The 12,280-nt window shown below is 48.3% G+C and overlaps 2 protein-coding genes and 1 long non-coding RNA gene across 4 annotated transcripts in view; 2 read left to right on the forward strand and 1 right to left on the reverse strand.

The window, feature by feature from the left end:
* Window positions 1–8,880, reverse strand: part of NPR3 (natriuretic peptide receptor 3) — a 72,157-nt gene extending 63,277 nt beyond the window's left edge. The window contains exon 1 of one of the 2 annotated variants that reach the window (XM_043488404.1): window positions 7,604–8,880. In XM_043488404.1, the coding sequence (XP_043344339.1) occupies window positions 7,604–8,360 (757 nt within the window). In that variant the 5' untranslated portion in view covers window positions 8,361–8,880. The remainder of the gene's footprint in view (window positions 1–7,603) is intronic. The other variant, XM_043488405.1, reaches the window with a different exon arrangement.
* Window positions 8,055–12,280, forward strand: part of LOC122454162 — a 60,686-nt gene continuing 56,460 nt past the window's right edge. Inside the window, exon 1 of the long non-coding RNA XR_006273331.1 lies at window positions 8,055–8,177. This is a non-coding gene — a long non-coding RNA (uncharacterized LOC122454162). The remainder of the gene's footprint in view (window positions 8,178–12,280) is intronic.
* On the forward strand, window positions 8,909–10,178 carry LOC122454159. Its single transcript, XM_043488407.1, has 2 exons — window positions 8,909–9,772; window positions 9,954–10,178. The coding sequence occupies exons 1-2, from the start codon at window positions 9,301–9,303 to the stop codon at window positions 10,130–10,132; spliced, it is 651 nt and encodes a 216-aa protein (XP_043344342.1). The 5' UTR covers window positions 8,909–9,300; the 3' UTR covers window positions 10,133–10,178.

Genomic DNA, 12,280 nt, shown 5'->3' on the forward strand with positions numbered 1-12,280 from the left:
CGGCCTAAGAAAACATTCTAGACTAGCAGAGACTTCAGGAAACAGAAAGCTGAATGCACTGTGTGATCCTGGATTGGATCCTGGGCCTTAAAAATAATAATAATAAAAGTTTTTTCTATAAAGGGCATTTCTGAGACAACTGGATAAATTTGAATAAGGTCTATAAATTGGATAATAGTATTATGTTTGTGTTAATGTTCTTGCTTTTCATAATTCTACTGTGGTTCTATGAGTGAATGTTCTTGCTCTTGAGAAGTGCACACTTCAATTTTTAGGGGTACAAAAGCATGATGACTGTACTTATTCTCAAATAGTTCATAAAAAGATAGCAATATTTGTGTGTATATATGTACATGAGTATATATTTGGAAGGGGTAGGGGAGGGAAGGGAGAGATTTGGAATGACAAAGCATAGTGGCAGAACATTTACCACTAGTGAAAATCCGGGTGAAGGCAAGACAGAGGTGCTTTATACTTTCTTACATCCTTTCCAAAAATTCAAGATTATTTCAAAATAAATCTTTTTAAAATACTTCAAGTAAATTCCCAGATTGGCCCAATATAAGATAGTGAGACATGTCAACTGCTTTTTATATCTTACTAGCATAACGCTGCTACTGGTAAAGAACCTGCCTGCCAATGCAGGAGACAAAAGAGACCAGGTTCAACCCCTGGGTCTGGAAGATCCCCTGGAGGAGGGGATGGCAATCCACTCCAATATTCTTGCCTGAGAATCCCATGGACAGAGCAGCCTGGTGGGCTACAGTTCATGGGGAGGCAAAGAGTCAGCCATGACTGAAGAAACTTCAGCACAGCATAGCATAGTAAATACATTTTCCTCGGAAAACAACCTGAAGGGTTTGCATTTGGCAAATCAGAGGATGCAGCAGGTGGGACAGGCTTTCTGATGTCTCCATTACCTGAATGGAGAACACTTTTTCTAAAGCTGTCTCAACATATAGAGGAAATAGCTACCAAGATTCCAGGTCCCTTCCCACACGCTCTCAGTTCACATCCACACTGGCAGAGCTGAGAGGCTTTAAGCAGCTGCAGAATACTCTTCCCTGTCACATAACAACTACAATGGACGAAAGGGAAGAGAGACCTGGCCTTCATCCACTTATCTGGATCACTGTTGATGGCCCCTGACCCCCAGGACTGCACCCGCTGTGCTTTTCTGCACTCACAGAGGAAAGGAGAGGCCTGGGTGCCATAACCGCATTATCACCACACCCGCCAGCCCTGGGCCGTGTGTATGTTCTTTGTAAAAGCACGGGTGAGGAATGATGCAGAACAAACTTCAGGCTGTGCCAAAGCCACCTTGGCAACCTGCGCCGAGGGCCAGGCGCTTGCTGACATTTCGTTTACTGCACAGGTTAATTCAGAGTGTTAGGTCATGACTCTGACATTTCTTACGACATAACAGCTCAGGGTACAGGCTGAAAGCTCTGCAGAGCAAGTTTTTAAAACCACACCAAACTTCTTAAGATGTCTAACTGCGGGAGGAAGTGCTGTTTGTGCCTGGAAATATAGTTATATACCTAAAATAAATAGTCGAATTCCAAGATGCATCAGTGACGAAGTTTTTGAAGAAATTTCTCATTACTCGTTGTGACCTAAATGTTTGTTCTGCTCCGATTCGATTCTAGTCCCTTAAATGATAAGAGTCTACACAAGTGTGCAAGGTAAGTCACTTCAATCGGGCCTGACTCTTTGTGACCCCCGTGGACTGTAGCCCACCAGGCTCCTCTGTCCAGGGGATTCTCCAGGCAAGAGAGTGGAGTGGGTTGCTGTGCCCTCCTCCAGGGGATCTTCTTGATCCAGGGATCTTGAACCCACTTTTCTTAGTCTCCTTCACTGGCACGCAGGTTCTTTACCACTAGCACTACCTGAGAAGACAAAAGGGCCAAAGTGTCCCACAGAACAGCCTGGACTAAGGCTGGCCACAAGCGGATCCCAAGAGGCTCCAGGAAGCTCTGGCTGACTGTCCAACTGCAGCCATCATCATTTTTCAATCAACTGATCATAGTCAAGAGTCTAGTTCTAAATCACTCCCCATAAACAGAACCGGACTCTGTCAGCACATAAAGTGTAGAGTCATTGTTTGGGGAGAAGAATTCTAATAACCTAACTTAGATATTTTTAGCTAATCTGAAATGAAGATTAATTTCAATGAGGACCAAAATGGTCACAAATATGTTTGTGTCAATATAGACCTGGAGGTGCCAATTAAAGGAGCCAAACTATAAGCAGCAGGGTGTTAGTAAGGGTGCAATAAGGATGAGGAGGGTCAACTGGAGGGTCCAGGCATCCGAAGGCATCAGGCCTTGATAACCTGAAGCACCCATCGGAGAGCTACACCTGGCTCAGGTCCGAACAGTCCGTGTCCTCAGGCCGGAGCACATGCTTCCCCAAGCCCTAGATGGGCCGTGCCCTACACTGGCCTGTCACTTCTTTTCTATTTTTACAGCCCTGGCCCATCTCCTTCTCTCTTTCCCCATCACCACCAAGACCATCCCCCTCCAATGGGCACATTCTTTCTTTAAATGTCAGTACCTGCTTAAACTGAGCAAGAGTGACCTGGAACAGCACAGGGCCTATCCAAAAAGACTGAACTTATTTTAGATCTCAGCCATTTCATGTGGATAAATGTAGTCCAGCTCTCAAAAGGAAATCCTAACCCCCAACTTCGTGGGCTAGGTATTGTTTCCCTTCCTTAAAAGAAAACCCATAGTGCACACTGTCACTCAGTTTAAACTGGAGCAAACACTTAAAAACATTGGCCGAGCAGTCAGAACACAGAGTCCTTCTAGATTTGTGGGATGCTCCCCAACCTGTCATGGCTTTTTCATTCATGCCTAATTCAACAGCATGTATTTTTAGCCTTTATACAATCCTTTGGAAGGTTTAAAATAGTGTTCACTAAAATAGCTTTCTCTTCTTCTCATGTTTCATCAGTTTACATAATGACTAATTAAATTGCATACTTATAATAAGTACAACTGGTATAAACAGATTTGTGAGAAGTGTGCTGGCAAACCTGGGAGAAGAAAGACTAGCTACCAGCTTTCACCGTCAGCCAAAAAAGTTTATAGAGAAAAGGAGAGCATCAGCTAATCCTGAAAGCTGCTTAAGTGGAGGTCAATTCAGATAATTCCTTCTGTACTTAAACAGATTTAAAATGTACATATTTATATACTTAAACATATTAAATATATAAATACTAACTTTTGGGGTCAAATTGTTAAAATTTCTAAAAGAGGAAATGGTGGTGTGAGTCCAAGTTTCCGGATAGATTTTTCATTGTTTTGCTCCATCTTTCCCTCCTTGCTGGAGAACTTGTGGGGTTCCACGTCACCCTCCACTCCCTGATTCCCACAATGTCTTCTGTAAGTGGCGTCTCCCTATAGCAACATGTTCTTGCAATCATTTGCGAAGAGGTGGCTAGAGAAGTCAACTCCAGGAAGCATATTTGAGTAAGGGAGATACTCTTTCACCCATTTCAGCTTTCCACATGGAGCAATCTCTAAGAGGACACTCCTCATCTCCCTGTGTGCCTTCATTTAACCCCCTCTTCCCACCCCCAGAGGAAAAGGAGAGAACTGTCTGATGGCTGAGTCTAGAAGAGAAAACTGGGCATACTGGACTCAGCCCTTTCTTTCTTCCTCTTTGAGGTGCGTCTGCTTGCAGAGAGCACACATCATGGGCAACTTTCGCCCTGTAGTGAGGCCTGTCCTGGGGTGGGGTGTGCAGTACTAACTGTGATTTGGTGGATGACCCTGCCAAATTCTTGGGGGAAATAATAGCAGGCAGGCCCTTTTTGGTAACTGATCTAAATCCATGTTCTGCAATAGGTTTTTTATCAATAATAAAAATGATATTTTCATATTCTCCAACTGATGCCTGCATCCATCTTCTACTTAATTCTAAACTTATAAGGAAAAAGAGATGTTGTTCCATGGAAGCAAAGCAAGATATGCCATGTACTGCATATTGAAACTATGACAGGAGAAATTTAAAACTAAAACTCAACAGTATTTGGTAGCCAAAGAAATAACTAAGTAAGAGGAACTTTTTTTAAATGACAGGTAGTAAATACAAGAAAAGGGATAAGAAAAACAGAGTCTTGAATCAAAAAGTCTAATATCTTTGGTTAAAAACTCTGACCAACTGCTCAGTCATTTACCCCAACCTATTCTAAAAATAAATCACCCTTGTATTGATTAAATGCTGTTATCACTATAGTTGTTATGCAGGCCAAGAATAATGACATATTAATAACCAAAAAAGATAAAACTACAGTTCTTCATACAAAAATGTTGTGTGCACAATAATTCTGGTTCTGCATCTTATGAGATGTATGACAAAGCAATGCTGACTTTTATTGCTTGAAAAAATATTTTTAAATGCCCCTTTATAAAAATAAATTTATTACTGAATATTAAATATTGAGGGCATAGTTGACTTTTTAAAAACAATGTATGCTCACATGCCTGTATTTTAGTGATATACACTGGCTACCACTTGTGAGGAAAAAAATGTTTATTATTGACTTTGATAGTAAATCCCTAAGAAGACTAAATAATACCCCTCAGTGTTTCATTCTATAGCACACACATAGCCAAATTATAGTCATATTATCGAGATGGTGGCATTATTAGTTTAACCCTTTGAGAGATTAAAACTTTTGTGATCTGATTTTAAAGAAGAACTTCAAGTCCAAAAAAAAAAAAGTGCTAAAAATTTATCTCCAAAAGAGGGAGGAAAAAGACTCCCTAGTTCTATGATGTTTAATGCAGAATTTTCAAAGACAAAAACAGTTCCATTTTACACTTGAGCAGAAATCAGAACCACCAAACACTGGTCTGGACAGGCCTGATTCTCACCCCACCTCTGTTTCACAGAGGAGGAAACTCTGAGAAAGTCAGGAAGTGACTTGGGCATGCCCTGCAGCAGTTGAGTGCAGCCGCCAGATCCAAAGGGTCTGCTTCTCACCTCTGGGTTCTCTTCCCACTGGTGTGGCCTCACTTTGTGGGAAAGGAGATTATCTCTGTAGATAAGCCCTGACTGGGGACTCCCTGGCAGTTGGGTGGTAAAGAACCTGCCTGCCAAGCAGGAGACTTGGGTTCCATCTCTGGGTCCAGAAGATGCCCTGGAGAAGGAAATGTCAGCCCACTCCAGTATTCTTGCCTGGAGAATCCCATTGACAGAGGAGCCTGGAGGGTTGCACACAATCCTTGAGGATGCAAAGAGTCAGACAGGGCTTAACAACAGACTGTGCCTCGACTACCCTCATTACAACTGGAGTGTGATAGCAGCCCAAGCTCCCTGGCCAATGAATGCCTGCGGCAGGCTAAGAGCTCTGAAAATTCAAACCCTACTCAGTCCTTGTACTGGGCCCCTATTTAACTCATTAACCACTTTCGGTGAAGTAAAGGTGACCAGTAAAAGAGAGCCCCAGAGAGAGCTGTTACCCAACATCTTTCTCTCTTGAGTGTAGGGAATTTCAGCTGAGAGAGGAGGGCTTAAGGGAAGAAATTATTTTTTTTTCCTGAACATCTGCCAAGTCACTATCAGAAATATTTTTTAGAGTAAGAATGGTAACTTTATCACCTGCAAAACATACAGGTCAGCCAAGCAAACTTTGACCACTAAATTCAAACTTGGAAGAAAAAAAGTAAAGAGACTTGGGAACATCTGCTTCTTGGAATTGAAAAAATAATCATCAGCAGCAGACTGTAGCCCAAGCTCTTCGAAGCCCCCCAGCCCCACTCCTCCCTACTCCCTGGCTCAGCCACACCCTGTGAGGTCGAAGGACCCCCGGTGGCCTCGATCTGCCCTCATCCGGGCTGACCTCCACCACGAATCCCAGGCCACGTGCGCAGGAGGTCACGGCTGGCACTAAGGTCTTCAGGGCGGTGGCAGCAAAAACGCAGTGGCCAACCGCGGATCTTGCCGGTAGGGGGACACACCCCCATCCCCAGTCGGAGCTGGGAAGTCTAGCTTCAGGCCCTAGAGAGCCGAGGGCTAAAGAACGCTGTTTGGGGTCTGCAGTGACCGGGGGAACGAGAACAGCAAAGAAGTAGATGTGACTTTCTCGGCCCGGCGTGGCGAATCCGCCGCCCTTGGATACAAATGCCCTTTTTCATAAGCAGCAAAGCCGGCGCCCTGCCTGCTTGGCTGGCAGGAATTCGGCGCAGACAGCCTGGAGTACGAACGCTCAAAACTTGGCCATGCCTCCCCACTGTCAACACCTCGCGCCTCTTCACTCTAAAGAGTGCGTTCACTCCGAGTGCCGGGTGGCCAAATTGGGAAGGGGGATGGTCGGAGCGCCCTCTTCTGCGGCGCCTTTACCGTCTCTCACCTGTTCCCGAGACCCCCTGCCTCCGGTTGCGCTGATCCCACGGCCAACGCCCAGGTGACCAGCCGTGCCAAGTCGTAGGCTAGCCCTGCGCCTGGCTCGGCCCCTCTCCCCTTCCGTCTCCCCTCGTGGGTAGTGGGGAGCTCTACTGGGATTGCACCACTGACAATCCAGGCGCGTGAGCGCTGAGCGGGAGCCGGCGGGATCCCGCGAGCGAGCGTTTGCACCCCAAACCTGACACTGGTAAGGAGGGAACTCCGCTATGCTGGGATCTCCGCCCGCCTTCGCACAGGTCTACTGGGCAGGAAAACGAGCCGCATTGGGGGCTTCTGCGATTCTGTATCCGTGACCACCCGCTTCTCCTCCCATCTCCTACAGCCATAGCCACTATCCTCAGCCTTGAGCTCTTTGGCCAGTCTCGTGGTTATTCAAATCCCCACAGACCAACAGAGAAAACTGGAGAGGGAAAGGAGGTCCAGTGCCCGCTTCTCCAGCGCGCGCGCTCTCCCAAAGCCTAGCTGCTGGCGCATTGGAGACCACTGCGCTGAGCGCGCCGGAGGCAGTGGGTGTCGCCAGGGTCCAGACACTGCGAAGCATTTTTTATGGAAACCACAGAAGCCCGTTTATAAGGGGCTGGAGGGGCCATGGAGGAATGAGAAGGGCGAAACAATGAGCCTTTAAAAGAAAGCTGAGATCTGTGGAAGGAGCAGCAAGGGAAACCCGGGGACCGGAGCTGACCGTGAGGCGGCGCGCGGGTTGTGGAACTCAGTGTACGCTTCCTCGCTAGCAGCGGGCGCACGTCGGAAAAGGACCCGGCAACAAGTTCTTTGGACCTTGTCACGCTTTGAGACCGTGGTTGGAGCCGGTTACCCGCAGTGAGCCCCTAACCACCAGCCCAGAGCCAGACACAGGAGAACGAGAAAGAAAAAACCCAAGAGGTTTGACAGCACCTGTTGGACCAGGGCACGAGCCCGAGAAGGCTGCCTGCTCACATGCCCCACACCCATGCTCCATCACTTCCCCAGGACCCTCTACGTACACCCCACCATAACCATGGGTGATGGTCGAAGGTCGTCGCAGCCAGACTTCGCACACTCGGGCGAGTCCCGGTGGGCGCTCCCTACTCTGATCCTCAGTGCAGCAGGGAGTAGTGGGGTCCCCAGGGGAGCAGCCAGGCGTGTAAGGAGAGCCGCGGAAAGGGGCTGGGTTAGGGCCGGGGACCCGGGGCGCACTGCTGCTCACCTCGCTCACTGGCCTGGATGTGGCGCACGATGTCCTCCAGGTCCAAGTCTTTGGTCTCATCGAAATTGTAGGCTGACGTGTGCAAGCCTTCCTCCTGGAAGACCTCGTGGACCCCCTCGAGGGTAAAGAAGCAGTTCCGCTCCAACTTGTCGTCGCTGTAGACCAGCACGGCGCGGCTCCACTGGTGGTGGCGGAACAGGGCGAGCATCATCTCGCCCATCTTGGCGTACGAGGGTGCCACGCGCGTAAGGTGCGAGTACTCCGTGTCCTTATGCTGGAAGCCGGCGGCCAGGGCCCCGGCAGACAGCATGGGGAGGTCCCAGTGCGACGCTAGCCGGGCCACCGGCGCCGCAGCGTACTCGCACACCGGCCCCAGGATGAGATCCGGCTTGGCTCCCCGCGCCGCCGCCACGCGGTCCACCAGGCTGAAGAGCGCGCGGTTGCCGCAGTCCGAGTCTTCGTAGGCCACCTGGAAGCGAGTGCCGGCTGGCAGGAGCCGCCGCCCGGTCGCATTGCCCTCCACGCTGCGCAGCGCGTACTCGATGGCCGGTCGCACCCGAGCCAGGGAGAACAGGTAAGAGTCGTCCTGGGGCAACAGCACCAGAACCTCGATCTTCTGTGGCGGCAGCGCCTCTCTCTCCCGGCGCCCGCCGCCCGGGCCCGCGCCCCCGCCGCCACCGCCACCAGAGCAGTCGGCCAGTAACGCCCAGCCGAGCAGGACGCACGCGGAGAAAGTGAGTACCAGTAGGGACGGCATCGCGCCGCAGGAAAGCGCCTGCCCTCGCTGTGGACTCGCCCTCTGCCCCCACCCACCCTACCTCTTTCCTCCCCACTCCTCTCCGAGGTCCCTGCGCCCCCTTGGGCGCTCTAAGAAAAAAATAAAAGAATACCCCCTTCACTAACTAGCCAAAAGACAGAGAGGAAGAGTCCTCCTTTGCAATGCCACACGTTTAAAAAAAAAAGAAAAGAAAGAAGACAGAAAAAGAAAAAGTTCACCGGGTGTAAACCTGTACTCCTATATTTATATATATACTTTTTATAAATACATAGATTAGCCCTCCCTTGATATATACTATTTTGCTTAGAGGTGGCTTCTTATATGGGCGTTGCTAAGGTTGCTTTGGAAAGCGCATTTGTAAAAGAAGAAAAAGTTAGACTTGTCCAAGTGCTTGTAATTGACGGTGCATCTCCCTCGCGTTTGATCTCATTGATTCGCGCCGGTTCCCGGATCCATAACCCGCGTTTAAATAGCGTGGCAGCGGCGGAGCGTGTTACCACACAAGGCGCGCAGAGGCCGGGCTGGTATTTCCAGCGGGTGGGGAGGGTGGGGGTGGGGTGGGGAGCGGTGGGGGCTGGGCTAGGGGAGTCTCTTATTAACATTCTTACATCAGGGCTCCTCCTCCCCGCACCCCTACTCTTCCCACCCCTCCCCTGTCCCTGACTCCCACTCCTCGCCAGCCCCTCTGCCTTTTCCTTAAAGCCGCAATCTTTCACTTCTACAGTCGCGGAAGCCCCCACCGAGCTACACCGCCACCGGGGTCCCCGCCTCTCCCTGGCCGGGCACGCGGCAGCTCTGTCTCCAGCTCTGGGCTTTAAAAATGGAAATGTGTTTGAAAGTAAAGAATCGCGCGCAGACACACTCACACACGCGCGCGCGCGCCTTGCAAAAAAAAAAAAAACGGGATTAAGGGAAAGGGATGGCCCCAGAAATTGGTGGTTTGGTTGAAAAACAAACAAACAAACACCCTGGCTCCCGTCTGCTCTCACCTCTCTCTCACTCCAGCCACAGTCTCTCCACACGCGCCAACTTGGGACGGGCTCTCGACCTTCGTGGTCCCCTGGCGCAAGGTCAGGAAACAGGGACCAAGGTCCCAGGGCAGATGGCTGGGTCGAGGGCCTGGAACGCCCAGCTGCCCGGGCGTCCTCGCCCCGCTTCTTCCCCTGCTCCCCACCCCCGGCGGCCACCTCCCCGCGAGCTGCGCGCTTCCGCGCACGAGTCGCCGTGCCGCGCGGGATTCAGTGTCCCAGCGCACCCACATCTCCCGCGGCGCGCGGCGAGCAGAAAAGCGAAACTTGTTGCTTCCAAAGGGAAAAACGATTCTTCTGAAGGTAGCAGAACGCTTGAAAAGCATCTCCAAGGCGTCCTCTGGGCTTTATGTGCTAAGCCAGGTAACTAAGTAAAGAGACTTTCTCCCTAAAGCTTCACCCCTGAGGGTCCCCCGGGTGCAGGCGCGTCATCAGCCGCCATCCGTGCGCTCGGAAATCCCACCGCTTCTCCCCGGTGCCCCGGATCCTGCAATGCGGAGGAAGGACCTGCGGCCAAGACTCAGTCGCTTGTCACTTATCACAGGCAGGCACAGCAGCGGGGAAGACGAGGATGGACACGGTCGTGGACACGAAGTCGGTGGCCGGAGGAGCCTCGCCAGGGACCGCCGAGCTGCGGGGCAGGTTCGAAGGGAACTTGACCCTTCGATCGTGGTAACACGCCGAGGTCATTTGCAGTATGAACGTGCTATATTGGACTGGTGAATTCTGATATTTAAGTGCCACGAATTAAAATAAATTGGAAAATGTTTTCAAAGGTCTTTCATTTGACTGGGCGTCCGTGTCCACAAATTTCGTATTCGTCTTAGACCAACGCCCTCTTTCGGCAGAAACTTGTAGCCGACTTGTATCCTCGATGCCATCATTCCGAGTTCGCTTTTTTGTTTCTTGTTTGTTTGTTTGCTTTGTTGAATTCCGAGGCCTCAAAGAGCAGTAGCTCTCATTTATGAGGATGAAAAAGGCAAATTGGGCCTTCCGGAGATGTTACAACTTCAAGCATCAGCGCTCATCAGCCTTACCAGCACCCTTCTTATCGCTCTTTCTGGCACCATAAATATAATGATGAGCAAAGTTTCACCCTCCAGGGCTTTTAGATTTCACGTTATGCATTGCGATCCCTGAATCTTCAAGTAGGATCTTCTAACTCCTGCGAAAACTTTCATTTATTTTATTAGAGCTGCTAACCTGTAGCAAACGAGGCATCCGTATACAATTTAATTCCACAAAAAAAAACTTAGTCTTCACACACTGGAAATTAAGATTTAAAGCTTCACAGTGATTAAAAAAAAAATCCCCCCTGAACTCCTAGGAAAGAGAGAGAGAAGGAAGAAGGAAAGGAGGGAAGAAAGGGAGAGAGGGGGAGAGAGAGGCTAAATCCCGAATTCCAAGGGTCTTAATGGATTTCGAAACTGGTTGCCAGGAGACGTGAAGGAACCAGGGTTTGCTATTACTGCTCGCTCTGCTCTGTGTCTGGGGAACTCTGGCCAATGGCGACTTGATGCTGCGCATGGTGTAGCGTAGCTTAGTCGGAAAGGCTGGTGACCCCGGGCGAGAACTCCTCTCCCCTTGCAGGCGCTGCCCATTCGCGCCAAGGGTCACGGGCAGGGCAGTGCCTTTACGGTGGAGTGAGTATCACAGCCTCTGAGTGGCCTTTGGATCAGAGCTCTCAGCTTCCAGTCTGTCATTCAAGAGCCCTGACAAACCAAGCCCTGTAAGGGAAGAGTCCCCAAACTAGGCAGCTGAACCAGAGAATCCGGTGCTCAAAACACCCCTTACATTTTTCCATTGAGCAGAAATTAGGATGTATTTATTGAGGTATAATTGGCATATGACATTATATTAACCTGAGGGATATAACGCAATGATTTGATACTTATATATACTATGAAATCATCTCCACAACTCTACTTGACATCGTCACCATATAGAGTTAGAAAACAAAAATTTTTGTGTGATGAGAATTTAATATCTGCTCTTCACAACTTTCAAGTATGCCATATAGCGTTACTAGCTATAGTCACTATGCTGTACATCACCATGACTTAATCATTTCATAGAAACTAGGATTTTTTTTAAGTTTTTCAAATGAAAATAGGCACAAGATTATAGGAAGAACTGCCAAGTAATATAAGTAAATGGACTTAAGATTCCCAGTTTATTATCTTTCCTTCAGACTTACCCAGGCCGCTGAGAGTGTGTGTGTGAGTATCATGAATATCATGGAGTTCTTCAATCTTATGGCTGGAAAAATTTTAGAAGTCACCTAACCTGAGACATTTTGTTCTCTATGTGAGGAATCTGGGCCAAAGAATATAAATGTCATACTTATATACCTCTTCACCCCCTGGAAGATATTTTTTAATGGCACTGAATTAGAAATAAATATTTATTACACCATGTAAAAAAGGGTTGGGAACAAAGTTAAATGCCATTTAAGAGTAATATGTTTTATATCAAAAATTTATTTTATATGTTGCTGTTTTGAAAACTTGCAGCATAGTAAGAAAGATACTAATAGATTGTAGTCTACTTTTTGCAGCATCATAATCATAAAGATGAATCAAACCATGTAGGTAGGAAAAAAGAAAAAAGTAGGAGTAACTCATGCCTTGGACTCAATTTTTAAACATTATTCTCTTCAATTCTGTAAAACACTGAAATGGGAGGCAGGAGGCGGAGGGAGAAGCACTTTTTTTAACAATTCAAAAGATTGCTAACCTTTTCACTGAATGCATTCTTTCTGACTACAATTCCGGATGAAAACAAAAGAAAGTTACAGGGAATTGCTGCGAAATAAAATTAGCCAAATGAAAAGCAATGCTAACCCTAAATGTGATATTATAGAAACTAATA

This window comes from Cervus canadensis, chromosome 16, assembly GCF_019320065.1.
Source record: "Cervus canadensis isolate Bull #8, Minnesota chromosome 16, ASM1932006v1, whole genome shotgun sequence".
Taxonomy (NCBI): domain Eukaryota; kingdom Metazoa; phylum Chordata; class Mammalia; order Artiodactyla; family Cervidae; genus Cervus; species Cervus canadensis.

What these genes read in the sequence shown, in the direction of transcription:
- LOC122454159 (XM_043488407.1), top strand. Translation starts at nt 9,301, where the DNA reads ATGGCCCCAGAAATTGGTGGTTTGGTTGAAAAACAAACAAACAAACAC. An exon ending in GGCTTTATGTGCTAAGCCAG is followed by an intron (nt 9,773 to 9,953) that starts GTAACTAAGTAA and finishes CACTTATCACAG; the next exon opens with GCAGGCACAGCAGCGGGGAA.